Source organism: Pyrus communis, chromosome 15, assembly GCF_963583255.1.
Source record: "Pyrus communis chromosome 15, drPyrComm1.1, whole genome shotgun sequence".
Lineage (NCBI taxonomy): Eukaryota > Viridiplantae > Streptophyta > Magnoliopsida > Rosales > Rosaceae > Pyrus > Pyrus communis.
In genome coordinates, this window is record NC_084817.1 from 7533160 (window position 1) to 7555728 (window position 22569).

Below are 22569 nucleotides of genomic sequence, written 5' to 3' on the forward strand. Positions count from 1 at the left end.
GGTAGCAGTGGCGCTGGACGAGGACACGCACTCGAGTGGCCTAACCTCCCACTACGGTACGAGAAAATTCTCAACCCTTCATACTTGAATCGAATCACATAGGAGCCCCTAGCTGGGCATGGTACCGAACATGTAATTAAGGGCCGTAATGCGTCAAAATCCACCCTTAATCTCAGGAAACCTCGAAATCCAACCTCTGCTGGATCTTCAACTTCAAGAACTGCCCCAATTTTTGCCCCCAGAGTCGGTTCGGTAAGCAGAGATTAAATTTGACGACAAATAAATGTTTACATCGATCTTCCGCAAGAAGATTGAATAAAAACTCGTGGAAAAGCATAGCACATCTATGACTACCTCCAATTCGAAACCACAAAGTAATTAAGCCACTCCGTTGCATCGACAAAAGCATATGGAATTAGGAGTGCATTGCATGTCACGTTGGAATTATGAAGAGATTACAAACCATGTATGAAAAAGCAATGAAAACAACAAATAAGATATAAGAAAGGGTTTCACAATATCCAGAGCTTTGAGCAAGCCATTGTTGAGGATGTTCATTTTTGAATCGGACCACTGCAAGTCGAGCCTTTCTTTAACGCACCAATGTCCACCTTAACACCACAATAACGTTCCAAGAGAAGGCGGCAAGACAAACCGACGGGACTGTCACACCCATCAAATAGGATTGTCTAGCATAAAAACAATAAAAATAAATAAACATGAAGAGGTTTTCATTCAAAATATTGGCTTGATTTCTCTATTTAATCGCAATATCACGCAGAAGTTGATTTTATTCAAGGAACTGACGTAACAAGTGCTCTAGTTATATCATTCGGTTTCCGATTCCAGAAAACTGATGGAGATCATGTAAAAGCTATAAGCCACGTGCAAGACGAAACTTGTATATGGTAATAGAAGAAGAAGAAGAAGAAGAAGACTGAGACAAGTATATATAAATACCTCAATCGCAGACATAAGCAATTTTTTGCAGCTACAAATCTCAAATCCCTCACAAGGCAAGGATCCGGAAGGAGTCCCGTATTTATCATACTCGGAATATAAATTACTCTGAAACGCATGCTCCTTCAACTTCTGAAGGACGAACAACCCTAACAGGGCCGCCGTTCGAATATCTCACCACCACCTCATCAGGGGCACTAGGACCTAACAGAATTAATTTAGATATTACCATTACATAATAGTTTTGTAATTACACAGAGAGAACTGATGATAGACCACGAAATGAAATGATACCGGCAATTAATTAGGAGATAAACCTAATTAACGTGCCGGGGAAGTGCGGATCATGAAGATTAATAATATCAAAGTGTTGAAGCCCCACCCAGCAGCATGCAACGGAATTGAAAACAACTAAATTCGTATGTACTCTTTAAACTTGTGCCAGAGGAACGGGAACGGAAGCGGGAGGATCTGAATCCTGCAGATTAAACATGAAATTATTTTATCAGGTTAGGTTAGGGTTTTGGGAAAACCACCAAAATTAGGCAAATGAATAATTAACTACCAAGCCAAACCAAACCGTAGTTTTATATACGGATCCCAAAAAAGAAGGGAAAACCAAGGCGGCTATTAAAGGAAGATCGACCAAAACCTTGCGAGCCACAGATAAGATGGAGAAATCAGCTGGGATCAACAACATAAACATAAACAGATCGAATTTCTGTGTTTTCTCACCTCCGGAGCGGGAACCAGAACGGCCGCCGCCGCCGCCACGAGCCATTTTGCTCACTAACGAGGACACAACCCAAAACAACCCAACCGTCGGAGGGCCTTTGCCGGCTCTAGGGTTTTAGCTTTTCGTATCTTATTTCACTTTCAGTGTCCTCAGGGTGGAGAAATTGTTATGACATGTGATTCTCAATTTTTTTATTTTTTATTTTAACCTGTGATTCTGAATTGTGAGGCTTAAATATTAAAATGATCTCGGTGTTATAGTCATATAGTCAACTTAGTTCCCGTATTTTTGAATTGACTAATTTAATCCTCGTATTTGTCTATGTTAGCTAATTATGAACATTTCATTCCATCTCTTTTAAAAAATTTATAAGAAAAATTATACTAGATATAATTATCCTTTCTCTTTTCAGAAAGATAAAAATCAATAAGAAATAACACATATAAGAGATAAAACTTCTAATCTGAAAAATGATTAAGGTTGTGACGTAGAAAAAAGAGAGGGTAGTGTTAGGGAGTTGGAAGGAGAATAATTTTTCTTTTAATTTTAATTTTAATTTATTTTTAAATATTTTAAATAGAATAAATAATTTAATAAATAAGTTTATAATAATTTATAAAAAATTTTAAAATTAGATGAAAATATTCTTAATTGGCTAAAGGAGATAAATACAATAATCAAATTGGCCAAATTGAAAACATATGGACTAAATTGACTCGATGACTCAAATACAAGGACCATTTTAACATTTCAACTTAATTGTGATTATTAAATAAGGCTTGTTAACATCCCACGTATTGTTGAATACAACCCACATACTTAATACACCCCACATTTGACTTTTCAATTAAAATTTATCTTAATGCACCCCATATTTATTTTTTCAATCAAAGTTTATCTTAATGCATCCCATATACTTGGAACAAACAATATTGTCTATACTAAACGGGTGGAAAAATAGGAGACTAAGTTAAACCTCATAATGAGCTAACAATGAGCCAACAATACGGTAAGATGTCCAGATTTATTAGAAAAAAAACATCAAATAACCATGGTGCTTTCCCTGTGGCTCATTTGCTTTTAGAGGAGGCTGCTAGTAGAGGTATTTTGTCTCAGGATGCATTTGTTAAGTTCTTGGGGTTGGAAGGGATTACAAGGAATTGGGGGAAGGATATGAGCACCAAATGTTGCCTCTTTCTTGCTGAACTTTATTATAATCTTGGGTCATTGTCTTCCGATGTTTCCAGGCTATCTGAATTCATGTCTAGGCATCTTATCATCTTTGTAAAATTATTGAATCAGTAGCCGTGGAAGATGAAAGTATTTTTGGGCTTAAGAGAGTCTTTGGCACTGATGGAATATCCGTGAACACCTCTGTTTGCCAGGATGTCTCATTAGATGGTTCTCCTTTAACAAGTAACAGTTCCTTCTGGGTTTGATTTTTCTGGTTAAGTGGACGGTATCTAGTTTGGATGGCAACAAGGAAAAAGCCCACCAAGAATTCTATATTTCCTTGTCTCTTTTGGAAAAGAAGGAAAATACGAATGATTCCCAATGCGTGATCCGCCTTCCATATTGCAAGGTTGTTAAAGAGTTAAATCATTTACAGAATTCTCCATGAAATTAACATTTTAAAGGATGATTTCTTAATGCACGGAGAAGACTTAATGTTCCCCCTGATGCATTACCCTTGCGCATAGCGGATAAAGGCGGAGAGGAAATTACTTCTGTTGAACCATCAGCACTCAACATTTTAATCAAGGCATGCGAGAACACAAGGCCTATGAGTGTTGATGTTTATTTGAATTGCCATCAGCGGAAATTGCAAATCCTTATGGCAGCTGCAGAGATTGATGAATGCTGAAATCGGGATCAAACACTTACTATGCTTCTTTCTGACAAAGACACACAAGAAAGTTCAAGCAAGCAGTGCTGGAATTTATTGGTTGCCGAGGAAGTGAAGGCTATTTCTCAATGTGTTTCACGAGTGAAGAACTGGATTGATCAATCTGGGGATTCTGCAAGTCAATCGATATTCATGTATAAATAGCTTTGATACTCGATCATGCTTACCTCAAACTGTAAAACTCCGAACATTTTTTCCAATCAAACAAAGAAATAGGTTTTCACAAGTCAATAACTTTATTGATCAGTCTAGAGATTTTGTAATTTCATGTTTTGTGCAGTATGTAATTATATCTTATGCTTGCAGGACACTATTCGGATGAGCAGCACAGGTGATATGCAATGCTTGCTCTTGTCAGTAGTGTACAACATTGCAAGCATATTCGTCTCTAAGAAGTCCTCTGGTCTGGTAAATACTGATCAAATTGAAAGGAGTTGGTTCATTGAAGCTTCCATCGCATTCTGCAAGATTCAGCACCTCAACACCATGATAAATGTTAAAACTCAATTGAGTCTTGTCAACTCAAGTTGGTCATACAACGAATTCTCTCACGAATATTTTTTTTTTTTTTTTGTTACGTCCTCCTTAACTTTTTCTAAATTTTCAGACTTTGCCTCGTAGGTGGACTTAATTGTGACAATGCATGATTTACTCGCTGAGTATGGGCTTTGCTGTGCCGGGCAGGGTGGTGAAGTGGAGGAAGGAAATTTTCTGAAGTTCGCAATTAAGCATCTGTTGGCCTTGGATATGAAGTTTAAATCTAACGTTAACTCATCAAACCAGGAAACAACTCAATCCAGTGAGCAGCTTTGCCTAAATTGTCCTACCAAAATGTCTCTAAATGAATCAAAATCAGATACTGATTTGGAAATGGTGCACACTGGAATAGATTAGACCAGTGCTGCAGGAAAGGGTGCTTCTGCAGGAAAGGATTCTTCAATGCGTCAATCACCCACTCGATCAAGTTCTTGAATTCGAAATCGTACCAAGGGCCCAAATCCTTTCAAATTAACCCGTCATTCACATATCAAGCCAAAAATGACACAAGCCGCGTCAAGTCTCAAATGGCACGAAGCCACGTCTAGTCTCAAACGGCACGAAACCGTGTTAAGTCTCAAACGGCATAGAGTTGTCCCAAATTTCTCAAGTAACACCAAATCATTCTAAAATGGCAAAAAGCCAATCCAAAATCCAAATGGTACAAAACCCATCAAAATCAAATCACACTAGAATTACGCCGGTTTGATTCCATCAAGGATACATAAGTAATCTAAAAATTCAATCTCGACGCAACCGCACAAATCCAAAAGTACCAAATTTTAGTGACGTCATTCACTTGCTAGAAGCCCCAAAAATTCAAACCATTAACAAACTAGGTCTTTTGATTTCATCAAAAATACGTAGGCAGTCTAGTACTATGTCGTTTGATATCGAGATAATTTTTCGAGAGTTGTCAGATGCAATTTTCGGGTTTCGCCGGATGGTAGCAGTGGTGCTGAACGAGGACACGCACTAGAGTGGCCTAACCTCCCACAACGGTAGCAGAAAATTCTCAACCCTTCATACTTGAATCGAATTACATAGGAGCCCCTAGCTGGGCATGGTACAGAACAACATGTAATTAGGGCCGTAATGCGTCAAAATCCACCCTTAATCTCAGGAAACCTGGAAATCCAACCTCTGCTGGATCTTCAACTTGAAGAACTCTCGGTTCGGTAAGCAGAGATTAAATTTGACGACAAATAAATGTTTACATCGATCTTCCGCAAGAAGATTGAATTAAAACTCGTGGAAAAACATACCACATCTATGACTACCTCCAATTCGATACCACAAAGTAATTAAGCCACTCCGTTGCATCGACAAAAGCATATGGAATTAGGAGTGCATTGCATGTCACGTTGGAATTATGAAGAGATTACAAACCATGTATGAAAAAGCAATGAAAACAACAAATAAGACATAAGAAAGGGTTTCACAATATCCAGAGCTTTGAGCATGCCATTGTTGAGGATGTTCATTTTTGAACCGGACCACTGCAAGTCGAGCCTTTCTTTAACGCACCAATGTCCACCTCAACACCACAATAAAGTTCCAAGAGAAGGCGGCAAGACAAACCGACGGGACTGTTACACCCATCAAATAGGGTTGTCTAGCATAAAAACAATAAAAATAAATAAACATGAAGAGGTTTTCATTCAAAATATTGGCTTGATTTCTCTATTTAATCGCAATATCACGCAGAAGTTGATTTTATTCATAGGAACTGACGTAACAAGTGCTCTAGTTATATCATTCGGTTTCCAATTCCAGAAAACTGATGGAGATCATGTAAAATCTATAAGCCACGTGCAAGACGAAACTTGTATATGGTACTAGAAGAAGAAGAAGAAGTAGAAGTAGAAGACTGAGACAAGTATAAATACCTCAATCGCAGACATAAGCAATTTTTTGCAGCTACAAATCTCAAATCCCTCACAAGGCAAGGATCCGGAAGGAGTCCCGTATTTATCATACTCGGAATATAAATTACTCTGAAACGCAGCTCCTTCAACTTCTGAAGGATGAACAACCCTAACAGGGCCGCCGTTCGAATATCTCACCACCACCTCATCAGGGGCACTCGGACCTAACAGAATTAATTTAGATATTATCATTACATGATAGTTTTGTAATTACACAGAGAGAACTGATGATAGACCACGAAATGAAATGATACCGGCAATTAATTAGGAGATAAACCTGTTGGAAATTCAACTCAAAACAAGTTGGTGCTAGCCATTGTTGAAAAACAATGTCAAAGTTAGGCATGGAAAGTTAGGCAATATTAGGTATGGTTGAATAAAAATTATTAGGTGCAATTAATGTGTTTTGTGTGGTAATAAATAATCTTAGTTTAATCATTTGGTTTGCTATAAATACCCAAGTTCTCAAGCATTGTAAATCATCCAATCCAAATCCCATTTCCCATTCTCATTTTCAGCTTGTAAGCTTTCTTATTCTATTGAGTTTGTAAACTCTCTTTTCATATATCAAAGTCCAAGTGCCTTGTTTGTCAAAGCTTGTTGCTTCCCTCCTTTCTCTATTTCTTTGTCCAATTTTATTGAGAGTGCAAGTGAGAGGTGTGATAGAGTTTGTAAACTTATCACCCACATATTTTGGTATTGAGTTAGTAAACTGTAAAATACCAACAATTGGTATCAGAGCCAGAATACCATTCTGGCAAGTGCAGTAGCTATGGCGTCCAATTTAGTGCAACTCCAAGTTCCCACATTGAAGAAAGAAAATTATGAAAGATGGTGCATCCAATTCAAAGCATTGTTTGGATCACAGGAGCTATGGGAAGTTGTCAGTAGTGGGTATGTTGTACCCACTGCCGAGCAAGAAGCCGTATATACTGCGGATCAAAGGAACACTCTCAAGGACTTACGAAAGAAGGACCAAAAGGCGTTGTATCTTCTATACCAGGGTTTGGAAGATTCAACGTTCGAGAAGGTTGCAGAAGCAACAACGAGCAAGCAAGTATGGGATACACTCAGTACAATCTACAAAGGAGTAGATCGAGTCAAGAAAGTGAGGTTACAGTCACTTCGAGCAGATTTTGAAACTGCTCACATGAATGAAGGGGAGAGCATCTCCGACTATCACTCAAGGCTCATTGTGATAGTAAATCAGATGAGGAGAAATGGCGAGAGACTCGATGAAGTACGAGTTGTGGAGAAGATACTCCGGTCACTCACATCTAAGTTTGAGCATGTGGTGACTGCCATTGAGGAATCTAAGGATTTGGAGGTGATGAGCGCAGAAGAGCTACTAGGATCCCTCCTAGTTCACGAGCAACGCATTCAGAAGAATGCAAGCCCCACAACGCTAGAGCAAGCTTTGGAGTCAAAGTTGAATATTGACAAACCAAATAAAGGTCGTGGGCAGTGGAACTCACGTCGTGGGAGCTCATCCAACCGTAACCGAGGACGAGCCCGAGGAAGAGGTCGAGGCTATGCACAAAATCAAGGTCAGTCTCAGGAGTGGAGATCTACTCGAGGAAAGGCGCATATCCAGTGTCACAACTGTAAGCAATATGGACATTATGCCAATGAATGTTCACATAAAAATGGTGAGCATGTCAACATGGCAGAATCAAGTGGAAATACTGATGAAGAACTTACAGTCTTACTAGCACACCATGATTCCAGTAGCCAACAAGATGTTTGGTATTTGGACTCTGGTGCAAGCAATCACATGTGTGGAAAGAAGGAGTTTTTTGCCGAACTCAAAGAAGGGGCCTATGGATCTGTAAGTCTTGGTGACTCCTCAAAGTTGCCAGTTGAAGGCAAAGGGAAGATCAAGATCATCCAGAAGGATGGAAGAGGAGAGTACACCTCCAATGCTTTCCAAGCATACTGCAAGGAGCAAGGAATTAGGCATCAACTTACTGCTGCCTATACCCCACAGCAAAATGGGATAGCCGAAAGAAAGAATCGAACCATCCTTGACATGACAAGGTCCATGCTTAAGGAGAAGAATTTGCCAAAAGAGTTATGGGCAGAAGCTGTAGCTTGTTCGATTTATTTGTTGAATCGATGTCCAACAAAGAGTGTCAAGAGGATGACACCACAAGAGGCTTGGAGTGGATACAAGCCGAATGTTACACACCTAAGAATTTTTGGGTGTGTTGCATATGCTCAAGTTCCAGAAGCCAAGAGGAGGAAACTTGATGATAGAGGTGAGAAGTGTGTGTTTGTGGGCTATAGTGAAGAGTCCAAGGCATACAAGCTCTACAATCCACTAACTGGCAAACTAGTGGTTAGTAGAAATGTCATCTTCAGTGAGGAAGAGACATGGACGTGGAACAACAAAGAAGTCAGTAAAGAGAAGATCGTCTCCACTGATTTTGAAGAACCAGAAGTTGTACCACCGATTGAGCAACAGTCTGCTCAAACAATCACAACAACTCCAGTGCACAGAATTGCAAGGAGTGGTCCTACATCTAGTGAGGAAAGCAGCTCCTCAACTCCAGTGAGGTTAAGGAGTCTCACAGAGATTTATGGACAAGAAGAAGAAGAAGAAACCAACCTTTTCTGCTTGTATGCAGACCATGAGCCTTTCTCATTCAATGAAGCTGTGGAAGAAGATTGTTGGAAGAAAGCCATGGAAGAAGAGATCCATGCCATCGAGAAGAATGACACTTGGGAGCTGACAAAGCTCCCACCAAATCAGAAGGCTATTGGTGTCAAGTGGGTTTACAAGATCAAACGCACTGCAGATGGGAGTGTGGATCGATACAAATCAAGGCTTGTAGCAAAGGGCTACAAACAGAAGTATGGAGTGGACTATGATGAAGTCTATGCTCCAGTTGCGAGACTTGACACGGTAAGATTGCTAATCTCTCTTGCCGCACATCATAAATGGAAAATTTATCAACTAGATGTCAAGTCAGCCTTCCTTAATGGAGTACTTGAGGAAGAAGTGTACGTGGAACAACCGGAAGGCTTCCAAGTACAAGGAGAAGAAGATAAGGTGTATCGTTTGAAGAAGGCTTTGTACGGCCTCAAGCAAGCACCACGAGCTTGGAACTCAAGGATCGACAACTACCTTCACCAAAATGGATTTCAGAAATGTCCATACGAGCATTCAGTTTACATGAAGAATGGTGAAAAAGGGGAGTTCTTAATTATTTGTCTCTATGTAGATGATTTATTGTTTACAGGAAACAATGAGGCAATGTTCCATGAGTTCAAGCAATCCATGTTCAGTGAATTCGAGATGACTGACAATGGATTAATGTCATACTTTCTTGGCATAGAAGTGAAGCAAGAAAGTGATGGTATCTACATCTCTCAACAAAGGTACATGAGAGACATATTGAAGAAGTTCAATATGGACAAGTGCAACACTGTCAATACCCCAGTCGCAACTGGATTGAAGCTGTCCAAAGGAGGAGAGGGTGAGTTTGTAAACTCAACAGTGTACAAAAGCCTCGTTGGAAGCCTAAGGTACCTTACAATCACAAGACCTGATATAGTTTATGGTGTTGGACTCGTGAGTCGATACATGGAAACACCAAGGGAGTCTCATTGGCTGGCCGCCAAGAGAATTTTGAGGTACATAAGAGGTACTCTAAACTATGGTCTATTTTATAATTTTGGTGAAGATGCAAAATTATTTGGTTATTCAGATAGTGATTGGGGAGGTGATCAAGATGAAAGGAAAAGCACAACTGGCTATGTGTTTTTTCTAGGATCAACAGCTTTCTCATGGACTTCAAAGAAGCAATCAATTGTTGCTTTGTCATCATGTGAAGCCGAGTATGTTGCTGTAGCCTCAACCGTGTGTGAGGCAATTTGGTTAAGAAATCTGTTGAAGTCAGTGTGTCATCCACAAGTGGAATCGACTGTGATTCACGTAGATAACGTGTCTGCAATCAAACTTGCAAAGAATCCTGTTCAACATGGAAGGAGCAAGCACATTGATACCAGGTTCCATTTTCTAAGGGACCATGTGAAGCAAAAGACAATTGAACTTGTCTACTGTCACACCAAGGAACAAGTGGCAGACATCTTCACAAAGCCATTGCCAATTGAAACATTCCGGCTACTGCGTGAAATGCTAGGAATGAAGGCGTTTTGATTTGAGGAGGTGTGTTGGAAATTCAACTCAAAACAAGTTGGTGCTAGCCATTGTTGAAAAACAATGTCAAAGTTAGGCATGGAAAGTTAGGCAATATTAGGTATGGTTGAATAAAAATTATTAGGTGCAATTAATGTGTTTTGTGTGGTAATAAATAATCTTAGTTTAATCATTTGGTTTGCTATAAATACCCAAGTTCTCAAGCATTGTAAATCATCCAATCCAAATCCCATTTCCCATTCTCATTTTCAGCTTGTAAGCTTTCTTATTCTATTGAGTTTGTAAACTCTCTTTTCATATATCAAAGTCCAAGTGCCTTGTTTGTCAAAGCTTGTTGCTTCCCTCCTTTCTCTATTTCTTTGTCCAATTTTATTGAGAGTGCAAGTGAGAGGTGTGATAGAGTTTGTAAACTTATCACCCACATATTTTGGTATTGAGTTAGTAAACTGTAAAATACCAACAAAACCTAATTAACGTGACGGGGAAGTGCGGATCATGAAGATTAATAATATCAAAGTGTTGAAGCCCCACCCACCCAGCAGCATGCAACGGAATTGAAAACAACTAAATTCGTACGTACTCTTTAAACTTGTGCCAGAGGAACGGGAACGGAAGCGGGAGGATCTGAATCCTGCAGATTAAACATGAAATTATTTTATCAGGTTAGGTTAGGGTTTTGGGAAAACCCCAAAAATTATGCAAATGAATAATTAACTACCAAGCCAAACCAAACCGTAGTTTTATATACGGATCCCAAAAAAGAAGGGAAAACCAAGGCGGCTATTAAAGGAAGATCGACCAAAACCTTGCGAGCCACAGATAAGATGGAGAAATCAGCTGGGATCAACAACATAAACATAAACAGATCGAATTTCTGTGTTTTCTCACCTCCGAAGCGGGAACCAGAACGGCCGCCGCCGCCGCCACGAGCCATTTTGCTCACTGACGAGGACACAACCCAAAAGAACCCAACCGTCGGAGGGCCTTTGCCGGCTCTAGGGTTTTAGCTTTTCATATCTTATTTCACTTTCAGTGTCCTCAGGGTGGAGAAATTGTTATGACATGTGATTCTCAATTTTTTTATTTTTTTATTTTAACCTGTGATTTGAATTGTGAGGCTTAAATATTAAAATGATCTCGGTGTAATAGTCATATAGTCAACTTAGTTCCCGTATTTTTGAATTGACTAATTTAATCCTCGTGTTTGTCTATGTTAGTTAATTATGAACATTTCATTCCATCTCTTTTAAAAAATTTATATGAAAATTTATACTAGATATAATTATCCTTTCTCTTTACAGAAAGATAAAAATCAATAAGAAATAACACATATAAGAGATAAAACTTCTAATCTGAAAAATGATTAAGGTTGTGACGTAGAAAAAAGAGGGGGTAGTGTTAGGGAGGAGGTTGGGGAGTTGGAAGGAGAATAATTTTTCTTTTAATTTTAATTTAATTTAATTTTTAAATATTTTAAATAGAATAAATAATTTAATAAATAAGTTTATAATAATTTATAAAATTTTTTTTACAGAAATTAGATGAAAATATTCTTAATTGGCTAAAGGAGATAAACACAATGATCAAATTGGACAAATTGAAAACATATGGACTAAATTGACTCAATGACTAAAACACAAGGACCATTTTAACATTTCAACTTAATTGTGATTATTAAATAAGGCTTGTTAACATCTCACTTGTTGAATACAACCCACATATTTAATACACCCCACATTTGGCTTTTCAATCAAAGTTTATCTTAATTCACCCCACATTTGTTTTTTCAATCAAAGTTTATCTTAATGCATCCCATATACTTAAAAAACAATATTGTCTATACTAAACGGGTGGAAAAGTAGGAGACTAAGTTAAACCTCATAATGAGTTAACAATGAGCCAACAATATTTTTCCATGCTACCACCACACCCTACACTCTTTACATCTTGAAATGCTAATATAAAAAGCCTTATATTAGTTTAGATGAGAACTGCTCAGCCGGCTCTAATCAAATTGTTTTTTTTTTTTTTTTTTGGGTTAATTTCGCAGAGAAAAAACCCTAATCCCTTTTTAGTAAATATAATTAGTATAACTGCATTCGAATTGGTAAGTAATTCGAACGCCTCTTTCGTTCGATCGAGCTTATTTAATTTATTTAGTTTTTTTTTCGATTTCTATGCTTTTTCAGTTCTCGATTGCAGCTACCAAAGTCAAATGGGAGCCTCCCCCCAAAGAAGCTCAGGCATGCCCCCCTCTCTCTCTACACTTTTTCTTTCACAGTTCAGGTATTTTTTTGTTGGATTAGCTCAATGTGTTGGAATTTTATGGGATTGTATTATTGTGGGTAAATTTCGAGCATTGTTAGCAGAAGTCAACTTGATGAGAACAGAGGAGAGAAATTTGACTTCTGTGTAGCATTAGTATCTGGGAAATTTATTGTACTTCTTATCATTGTTTCAACAAATGAGTGAGCCGGAAAATGTGAATTGAATGCGGGTTTTCTGTACGGTAGCCCGATTCAGAAGCGCTTAGATTTTCTCAGCTGAAGATGTTTTCTTTTCTGATCAGTGATTAGATAGAGTTCATACTGTTTAGTTTGGTCATGGCAGGAATTCCGTCTTTCACAAACATATCATGAAGGATTTCACAAGTTGCAAGCCAAAGAATACAAAAAGGCCGCCGAGCTGTTAGGATCCGTCCTAAAAGATCCTCTTATAGAAAACGTGCAGGTGAGCGTAAGATCTTCAACGAACATTTTTCGATGGCAGTCTTCCTTTTGGGTCTGAGGAACCTTCAACAAGGTTCAGCATATTATGAGAGTGCTTTTCGATGTTATCTTCAAGCTGTAGAGACTGATACCAAAGATTCTGTTGTCTGGAACCAGCCGGAAACATTGTCATGCTCAATGGGTTCTCTCAGTAATCGGTATACCCCGCTGGGAATTTGAGCAAGGGCTTATAGGTAGCCCTAATAATTGTGAGCAATTATGATGTTTGAATTTTTTTTTTTCTTCTCTACATCTTTTAGATTCATGATGATGGGCTCAGCACCATATTGCGACAGATACATATTATGTCTTCTCTGAAATTTTTACGCAGGGAACTGCATGGAGAAATTATTGGAAGTTCTTATTGCTATTGGTGATGAGGTTGCATGCCTTTCTGTGGCTGAGTTGACTTTGAGGCATTGGCCATCACATTCTCGTGCTTCGCATGTCAAGAGAACCATCGAAGAGTCCGAGCCAGTTCCATTTGCTCCTAGAGCTATAGATGAGCTAGAACCTAAACATGTTCGTCTAAAATTTGTTGACAAGAGAAAAGCAACTGATGAAAATCTAGAGGAGGGCCGTTGCAGCAAGTGGAAGCAGATCATAGATCTCCTACCTTGCAGAAGCTTCATGGGCTGCTCTTGTTGATGCACTCTTGGATATCTTACTCCCGTTGAATGGGTGTCAGTCTGAGATGGGGGATGCAAAATCACACCGATTTGGAGATGTCAGATTAATTTTGCATTTAGCTCCTAGCTAAAGAGAGTACCATAGGATTTGAGGAAAGGAAAGGGTTTAACTTATCCCCAATCAGTGGAAATGCTGTATTTGGTGATTGTAACACTGAAAGAACAGGTGTTGTTACAGAAAAAGCAACAAATTCTGTAGACTTCCAACCACAGGAAAGGCGGAGCACTCGTCTTGAAAGGCTTAGAAGCTGTAAACCGGGGAAAGAAGATATTGATATGTAAAATTCAAACTATTATATATTATATTATTTACTTTTCATAATTTTAATAAGTATCTTAAACAAAAAAATAATAAAAAATAATGAAAATTATTTGTTAATCACTAAAAATAGATTTGAAGCTTTGTCAAATTTTACAGTAGCTCTTTGCTGCCATTCCATATCATGATACATAAGAATTGATATTTCGGTTGAAAAATACTAATTTTGTTTTGTTTTACTATTATAACTAATTTGGACTTTTTAAACTCATTCTCTAGAGATGCTCTCAACTTTGGAGCAAATTAATAGTCAAAACATATATATTTAGAGAAATAAGTTTGCAAGGACTCTAATAAGGAGTCGAGCATATATATTTAGGAAATTGTTATTAGCATTCTAAAAATCTCATTCTACACTTCTTACAAGTGTATTTTTCTTTCTAATTATAGAAAGTTTAGTGTGCCAAATGAGATTTTTGGAATGCTAATAATAATTCTTTATATTTATATCTAATATAGTAATCCTCCAATAAAGAGTATTGGGTATAGATTTATAATGGTTGATTAAAAAGTTAAACTATTAACTTTTCAAAATAGAAAATACATCAAACAAATACAATATTTTACTAAATTTAACGACTAAATATGCGTTAGAAAATTAAAAGAATGACATGAAATACAATGTGTAGTGCGATAAGACATTATCCCAAAAAAAAAAAAAAAAACATAGAATCCAACATAAATTTCCAAATCTAGAATTAATATATTAATTTAGTAAAAGCCACAGTCACATGTGCGGGGAGGGAGACAGAGACAAGAAAGTAAAGCAGCCCATAGATTAAACGAAAAAAACGTGGCAGAATCGCAGGCGCTCTCGCCTCGTCATTCGAGGATCCTCATTCTACTCACGCCGCTACACCCTTCTCTCTCTCTAAATCTGAAATAATTGAAGTTGCAGAAGCAGAGAAGAAATGGGGATTCCATCGGAACTGAGGGACATGTGGGTGAACCGCAAGGATGCTCTGGTGATTCCTTCGCCAGCCGAAGAGGCGAAGCTGCTGAGATCCAAGAAGTGCATCGACGGTTTGCGTTTCTTACTTAATCCTTTCCATTAATTACAATTAGCAGCAGCATCTGGTTGTTTAAATTGTTCTAGGTTGCATATCGATTGGTTTTTTAATCTCTGATGTTTTGATTATTTGAAGTTAATCAAGAATTTGATCTGTTGTTTTGTAAAAGTTGGGAACTTTTTGTTTAAGTTGAGGTGAATTTAATCTAGCTATGTTGTGTTTGGGGAATTGGGAGTGTGAATTTAACATCGGGGAAGTAAATTATTGCGTAATTAGTTGGAAACCTTTGGGTCCATTGCTCGCTGATGTTAGGTTGGATGCTTACATTACCTGTAGTATATGATGTAGTGTATTTGCGTGTAAGGCTCAACCGCCATACGCGATAGCATGTAAGGGAGCGTGTTGAGACTTGAGACTGAGATTCCACAGCGGTTTATTAAGTCCGTGCTTAATAGTTTAACTAATCTTGGGCATCCTCATCATTGCCAATTGGTTATAGCCTTTAGGTTCATGTCTATTGAGTAGAATGCATGTTCAATCACTCGACATGGGTTGCTCACGTGTTTGGTTTGAGTGACCCCGCATGTGAGAGGGCGTGTTGAGAGTGGGAATCCCACATGGGATAGTTAAAGCCTTGCTTCATATTTTAACTGATCTCGGGCATCGCTACCCATTGCCAGTTGGTTTTAGGTTCATCTCTAGTTGAGTAGAGTGTATGTGCGGTAGATCGATTCATCAGCAACGTATTTGTAGAGAGAGACTGATGGCTAATTGATTACGACGTGATAATAGGTAATGCATGTGACATTTGGACAATGTCCGACATCACTTAACATTTTCATTATCTGCAGAGGGTGTTCAGGAGGGATTCAAGTATGCTGCCGTTGCGGCTGTTATCTCAAGTGTGGCTACGGTATGTGTAGCGTTCCCCAACTTTCCATAATTTTATTCGTTTGTTAGAAATTGGTAGGCTGTATAACCACTGCTTTGAACAACAAAACTGAATCCTATTCTTCGTTTCTTACTCTCTGCTACTGCCTGTTTTTATTCTTCATGTCCTCTTGGGTTATGCTCTTAAACTTGTTGGTATTGCCTTCATAGTTGAGTGTAAAATTCATCAAACATCTATGAATTTTGAATGTCCATGGGTTTCCATGTGAACTTGAAAATGGAGTGCTAACAAAATTGTATGGTTGTCTGTGAGAAAAAGGAAATGGTCTTGCAGCTTTGTCTTTAACAAATTTAGGTCAGTAGTAACTCTGTAGTATAGTTCACACAGATTGTATATGTTTGAAGGCTGTGTCTTGGTGGACTTGCTCCAAACTTGGGTGGTCGTCGTCTCGAGTCATAGAAATAGCCCTCTTTGAGAATAATGGGTATGGCTGTGTATGTTGTGTCCTTTCCAGATTGGCCTATTTTGCATTGAGAGCCTCTTACACTAGGAGTCTAGGATATCTTTTACTAGTCTGTTTTTTACCCTGAGTTCGAGGAAGATCTTGCTATGTTGGTATATTTTTTAATGACTACTATTTACTTCTTCTTCATATTCCCAGTTGGGTGCTGTTCGTACGGTACCTTGGGCAAAGTATAACCTCAACTACACCGCTCAAGCACTCATCATCAGTGCTGGTATGACTTATTTATTTAATTTTTTTGCATGGCTTACAGAGATTCTAGCTTTGTGGCAATTTACTTACCAGATAGAGCTTTTAAGTATTAATTCTTCCTCATAGAGTTTTAATTGTCTGGGCCATGAAAAATTTGACATTTCAAATTTATTTGATGAACAGCAACAATTTCTACATACTTCATCACCGTTGATAAAACCATCTTGGCGTGTGCGAGAAAAAATGCCCTGTTGCAAGACAGTTTGAGACGCCAGCGCGAGCAGTAATATAATGCAATTGTAGCTCAAAACGATACGAAGGTGCCCCCGTCTTTGAAAAAATCATGTGCATTTGATGGGTATAGTGAACGCTCCCGCAATAAACCCCTCATGGGCTTATCATATCATTCGTTATGGTGAGCTACAATGAATCTCGTCAATTCGCAATAATTTGTTTTTGTTTCGGCACATGACTCTGTAGCTTGGCTGCTTAGTAGATGAGTTTTTGTTTTCGTTATTACGTACTGTTTTCCGCCTTCCCCTTTTCTTTTCTTTGGCCAAGGACGAATATCTTCAAAATAAGTACAGTGGATTCGTGTTGCGGCCATATTTGTATGACGATGTATGACAAGGCTCTCAGTTTGGCAATCTGATCTGTGTTTTGTTCATTTTATTGAAAACAAACTTCTGCCATTTATTGCTGAAAACCTGTTCATCTCTTGGTTGACTTGAATTGGGTTATCTTTTATTTATGCCTTAGCTTAAATAAGCGCCTAAATATGTGGTGAAAAAAGCGCAGCAGATTTTTTGATCTTACTGAAGTGTGAGATAAAAAAGACCTTTATTGTTGATTTCATCCCTACTCTTAGTATATTTATTACTGTTAGTGTCAGTATCAATATTGATCGAGGTCTCGATATCGACCTTTGTTTTAAGACAAAATTTGAGAATTCTCTAATCAAAATATTTTATATCTGTATTTTTATCCATATCTCGAATATCATCTTTTACCATATTAAATGATTTTTGTCATGCGGATGCGGCGGGCAGATGGACGGAAATAGGGTGGTGTGTGCGTCAGTCGGAGAAAGTTGAAATCTGAACAAAAATTAATTTCAAAGCTTGAAGTTGTGAACGTAGATTTGGTTTTCTAATTCGGATTTGAAATAGATTTGGCTTCTCGGTCAACGTGGGAATAAACTCCAGTCAACAGGACTATATGTTTCCTTTCACGTTACGGTAACCAAATCCACTCCAGATTATTGGCACTATAAATAGGGATCCCATTCCACAACTCTCAATTCAATCAAAGACAACAAACAACACGGCCACCACCAACACCGACGCCTGAAGAAGAGGAAGTTGTCGTCTTCGTCGGTAGAGAAGAACCACCGGAACACCAACGCCGACGCCGCCTTTCAGTATCTACCCGACGTAAAAACCACCGACTACTTCAAAATTGATGGGGAATTACTCCTTGAAGAAATCATAGGCGAAGTCCTAGCGAGGTTGCCGTCAGTAAAATCTGTGATCAAGTGCACCGCCGTGTGCAAGTCTTGGAAATATCTGATCCAAAGCCCGTCCATCATTGACGCCCATCACCGATGCCGCCTCCTCCTCAACCAAAACCAAGTTGCTGATAATGATGATGACCAACTTGCTGATGATGATGATGGTGATGTCGGCAGTCTCCATCTACTAAATGTTAGCGATTAGGAATGAAATGCAAAACTCTCAGGCAAGAAGAAGAAGGGAAGCAAAGAATTTCAATCAGAAAAATTCAGAGAATGTTACTCTGCAAATTCTTCCATATATTCAGGGAAATGTGCTCACGGAGCACGTGAGCTCACACATCTACCAAATAATTGTTGGAGGAGAGAGAGAAAGAGACAGATCCTTAATCCAATCTCAGCCATCCATTTCATACTTTACTTGGATTAAGACACTTGTCCACTATCAAGCCCTATGAGACTTAACTAACACATTACAATTTGATCACTCAATCTTAGCCTATGAGCTAAGACACAACACTAATCAAACTTGTAATCCTCATTAACACTCCCCCTAAATTGTGAACTGATCTTACTCCCAATTGCTCTCTGAGATGACAAAATTGCTCATTGGCTAGTGCCTTTGTGAATATGCCTGCTACCTGATCTTTGGTTGGACAGAACACCAAATCAATGATTCCATTTTGCAAAGTCTCCTTGATAAAGTGATACCTTTGGTTGATGTGCTTAGTTTTATGGTGAAAAATGGGGTTCTTGGTGATTGCAATAGCAGAGGTGCTATCACAATTCAAAGGAGTTGCCACAGTCTGTGTTTCACCAAAATCCTCCAACACAAACCTTAACCAAGTTACTTGTGCAATAGCTTCTATTGCACTGATGTACTCTGCTTCAGCCGTGGATAATGCAACACAATGTTGCTTGACTGAGGACCAAGAAATACTCCACTTCCGAAAGTGAATGCATATCCTGAAGTGCTTCTCATATCATCTTCGAATCCACTCCAGTCACTGTCACAGAATCCAAACAACATTGCACCTTGATCTTTCTTGTACTCTAAACCATAGTCTAAGGTTCCTTGTATGTACCGCAACACCCTTTTAGCAGTTCCACAATGATTATTAGTTGAGCAGTGCATAAACCTTGCTAATAAGCAAGAAGCATGCATGATATCCGGCCCAGTTGCAGTAAGATACAACAAACTGCCAACAATTTTTCTGAACTGTGCTACATCTACAACTCCCCTATCATCATCATTTCTCAGTTTACCACCTGGAACAAGTAGGATACTAACAGGTTTACAATCCTGTAATCCAAATTTCTTAAGTAAGGAAGTAGCATACTTCTTTTGATGAATGAAAATGCTACTTTCAGTTTGCATAACCCCCATTCCAAGAAAATGGTGCAACAAACCCAAATCTGTCATTTCATACTTATGCATCATATCAGCCTTGAAATCTTCTATCATTTCAATACTACTGCCAGTATAAATGATATCATCAACATAAATCGACACAATGAGCATTCCTACCTTAGATAGGTGATCTTATACAGCTTTTGTGTATCTATTTTGGAAGTAATTCAAAACTGCTGTGATTATAGGTTAGTTTGACACTCATTTCTTAAAAAAAAATATTGCACATTAGTTATAAATTGTAGGTTTTGAAAACTTGCACTTTTGTGGTATGATTAGTGTTCATTTTCTTTATTTATTTACAATTTATGTGTCATTGAAAAATTAAAATTTTATTTAAGCATGTTAAATTTTTTCTTCCCAGTTATCAATTTGTTGCTTGAGGTTTAAATTTTTGCACATTATGCCGAAAATAACTAGGAATAGCAAAAGAAATCTAATAATACAAGAAGCTCATACTTTTGGCATTTCAAATGGGATTATTATACAAAATGGTCCCTGAGATTTGCATGATTAATAGAAATGGTCCTTGAGATTGAAAATCGATACAAATGGTCCTTGAGATTGTCCATCATTCATGATTTTGGTCATTCCATTAAAATCTATTTGGGCAATTTTCAAAGCTTCGTAACTCAATCGATTTTTAACCAAATTCGACCCATAATATATCAAAATGAAGATAAAAAAGTGTACAACAAGATTATACTATTTTGAAGCTCAATGATTGCCGGAGATGGCCGGAAAATAGCCTGAAAGATGACTGGTCCGCGGAAAAACTGGAAAACTCGCTGGAAACTGGGTAAACTTTAAACGTTCATAACTTCTTCAATACTTAACGAAATTTATTGATTCAAAAACGAAAATCATACTTCTCGACAAGACAAAGAGAATGGTATCTTTATTTATTGCTAACTCGCTGTGGTTTTGCCGAAAAAATACTCAAAAGTGGCTAACTCGAAAATGGTTAGCCACTTTCAAGCCGTTGTCCGACCAAACCACAGCGAGTTAGCCTTCGAAAAAGGTACCATTCTCTTCGTCTCGTCAAGAAGTATTATTTTCGTTTTGAATCACTCAATTTTTTTGATTATTGAAGAAGTTATGAACGTTTAAAGTTTACCCAGTTTCCTGCGAGTTTTCTAGTTTTCCCGCGGACTTGTCACTTTTCAGGCTATTTTCCGGCCACCTCCGGCAATCATTGGGCTTCCAAATAGGTATAATCTTATTCTACACTTTTCTATCTTCATTTTGATATATTATGGGTTGAATTTGGTTAAGAAACAATTGAGTTACAAAGCTTTGAAAATTGCCCAAAATCGTTTTTAACGGAAGGACCAAAATCATGGATGGTAGACAATCTCAAGAATTATTTCTATTGATCATGCAAATCTCAGGACCATTTTGTATAATAACCCTTTCAAATAGCATAGAAATGTTTAATGAAAATATTTTTTATGCTGGTGATGGGTATGTGTTGCCTGAATGCCCTACATTTGCAAAACAAAGTTTGATGAAGCACCAAGAGAACAACAACTGTCTTTTGAATTTGTAACAGAGAAACATACATATGAGAGACAACAATTCTGACATGTTGATCAAGGAAGTTCAGAAATGCTGCTTAGTGTTATGTATAACTAGGATTGTAAATATGGTTGTATATATGTAGTAATGGAATTGTAAGTATCATTGTAATTGTGTGTAACTAGAGTTATAAACCCGCGGCATCTCGCGGTGCTTCTTTGCTTGTTAGATTCAAAGCTTGAAATTGTGAGCGTGGATTTGGTTTTCTAATTCGGATTTGGTTTTCGAAGTAGATTTGGCTTCCTGGTCAACGTAGGAATAAACTCCAGTCAACTCGAGGACTACATGTTTCCTTTCACGTTACGGTAACCAAATCCACTCCGGATTATTGGCACTATAAATAGGGATCCCATTCCACAACTTTCAATTCGATCAAAACCACCAAACAAACATGGCCTCCAGCAGCTCACCACCAACACCTCCCTTGAAGAAGAGGAAGTTGTCGTCTTCGTCGGTAGAGGAGAACCACCGGACCGCCACCACCGACGCCGCCCTTCAGTATCTACACGACGTAAAAACCACCGACTGCTCCAAATTTGATGGGAACTTACTCCTCGAAGAAATCATAGGCGAAATCCTGGTGAGGTTGCCATCGGTAAAATCTGTAATCAAGTGCACCGCCGTGTGTAAGTCTTGGAAATATCTGATAGAAAGCCCGTCCTTCATCTTCGCCCATCTCCGCCGCCGCCTCCTTCTAAACCAAAACCAAGTTGCTGATAATGATGATAACCAACTTGCTGCTGCTGATGATGTCGGTAGTCTCCATCTACTAAAAGGACCCTTCCATTTTAAGGGATACTTGCTGTATTGGGATAAGCCTGGTTCTGTTTCTGCATCTTTCATTAGATTTGATAGTACCAACAGCAAGACTATAACTAATTTCACTTACCGATCGACTCACGGCGAAATTACTTCTTCTGGTTACGATCTGGCCGGGACTTGCAACGGACTCATATGCCTTGCTAATGATGAGGACTTCACCCCCGAAGTCCCCTCAATAATTTGGAACCCTTCGGTTAGGAAATTCGTGACCTTGCCCCCTTCTACCATTACCATCCCTTGGACCAACGAAGAAGAAGAAAACGTTAACTTGCCATATTATATTTCTACTTCGTTCGGCTACGATTCACGCACCAATGACTACAAGGTTTTGAGAATCATTTTTAGTAATGAAAATTCTTTTGATCCTGCCGGGAACACCCCGTATGGGGTTGAGGTTTACTCCTTAGCCAGAGGTTCCTGGAAGATTCTTAGTCCTCCTCCTCCAGCTTTACCTGCTGTTTGTTTTCCCGGTTGCCATGCTTTCTGTAATAACAACAACCCATGTCCTAGGAATGTTTTCATCAATGGTGCCGTGAACTGGCTTCTGCCCCGCGATCAAAACTCTGGCGAAGATGTTGTAGTGTCGTTTGATATGGCAACTGAATCATTTGGTGAGATTAAGATAC

The 22569-nt window shown here is 38.4% G+C and overlaps 3 protein-coding genes and 1 long non-coding RNA gene across 4 annotated transcripts; 1 reads left to right on the forward strand and 3 right to left on the reverse strand.

Moving 5' to 3' along the window:
• Positions 1-373: 373 nt before the first annotated feature.
• On the reverse strand, positions 374-1808 carry LOC137716835 (uncharacterized). Its single transcript, XR_011065750.1, has 4 exons — positions 1696-1808; positions 1388-1438; positions 961-1164; positions 374-689 (listed from the first exon to the last, which is right to left on the reverse strand). It is a non-coding gene; the product is annotated as an uncharacterized lncRNA (long non-coding RNA).
• Positions 1809-5472: 3664 nt separating this feature from the next.
• LOC137718412 (uncharacterized) lies at positions 5473-11237 on the reverse strand. Its single transcript, XM_068457953.1, has 4 exons — positions 11118-11237; positions 10810-10860; positions 6029-6231; positions 5473-5754 (listed from the first exon to the last, which is right to left on the reverse strand). The coding sequence occupies exons 1-4, from the start codon at positions 11161-11163 to the stop codon at positions 5620-5622; spliced, it is 435 nt and encodes a 144-aa protein (XP_068314054.1). The 5' UTR covers positions 11164-11237; the 3' UTR covers positions 5473-5619.
• Positions 11238-14791: 3554 nt separating this feature from the next.
• Positions 14792-17348, forward strand: LOC137717531 (early nodulin-93-like). The gene is made up of 4 exons (XM_068456924.1): positions 14792-15028; positions 15867-15928; positions 16569-16644; positions 16806-17348. The coding sequence occupies exons 1-4, from the start codon at positions 14917-14919 to the stop codon at positions 16907-16909; spliced, it is 354 nt and encodes a 117-aa protein (XP_068313025.1). The 5' UTR covers positions 14792-14916; the 3' UTR covers positions 16910-17348.
• Positions 17349-18997: 1649 nt separating this feature from the next.
• On the reverse strand, positions 18998-19654 carry LOC137716984 (secreted RxLR effector protein 161-like). The gene is made up of 2 exons (XM_068456313.1): positions 19543-19654; positions 18998-19401 (listed from the first exon to the last, which is right to left on the reverse strand). Exons 1-2 carry the CDS (start codon positions 19652-19654, stop codon positions 18998-19000), a joined length of 516 nt encoding a protein of 171 aa, XP_068312414.1.
• Positions 19655-22569: the final 2915 nt, after the last annotated feature.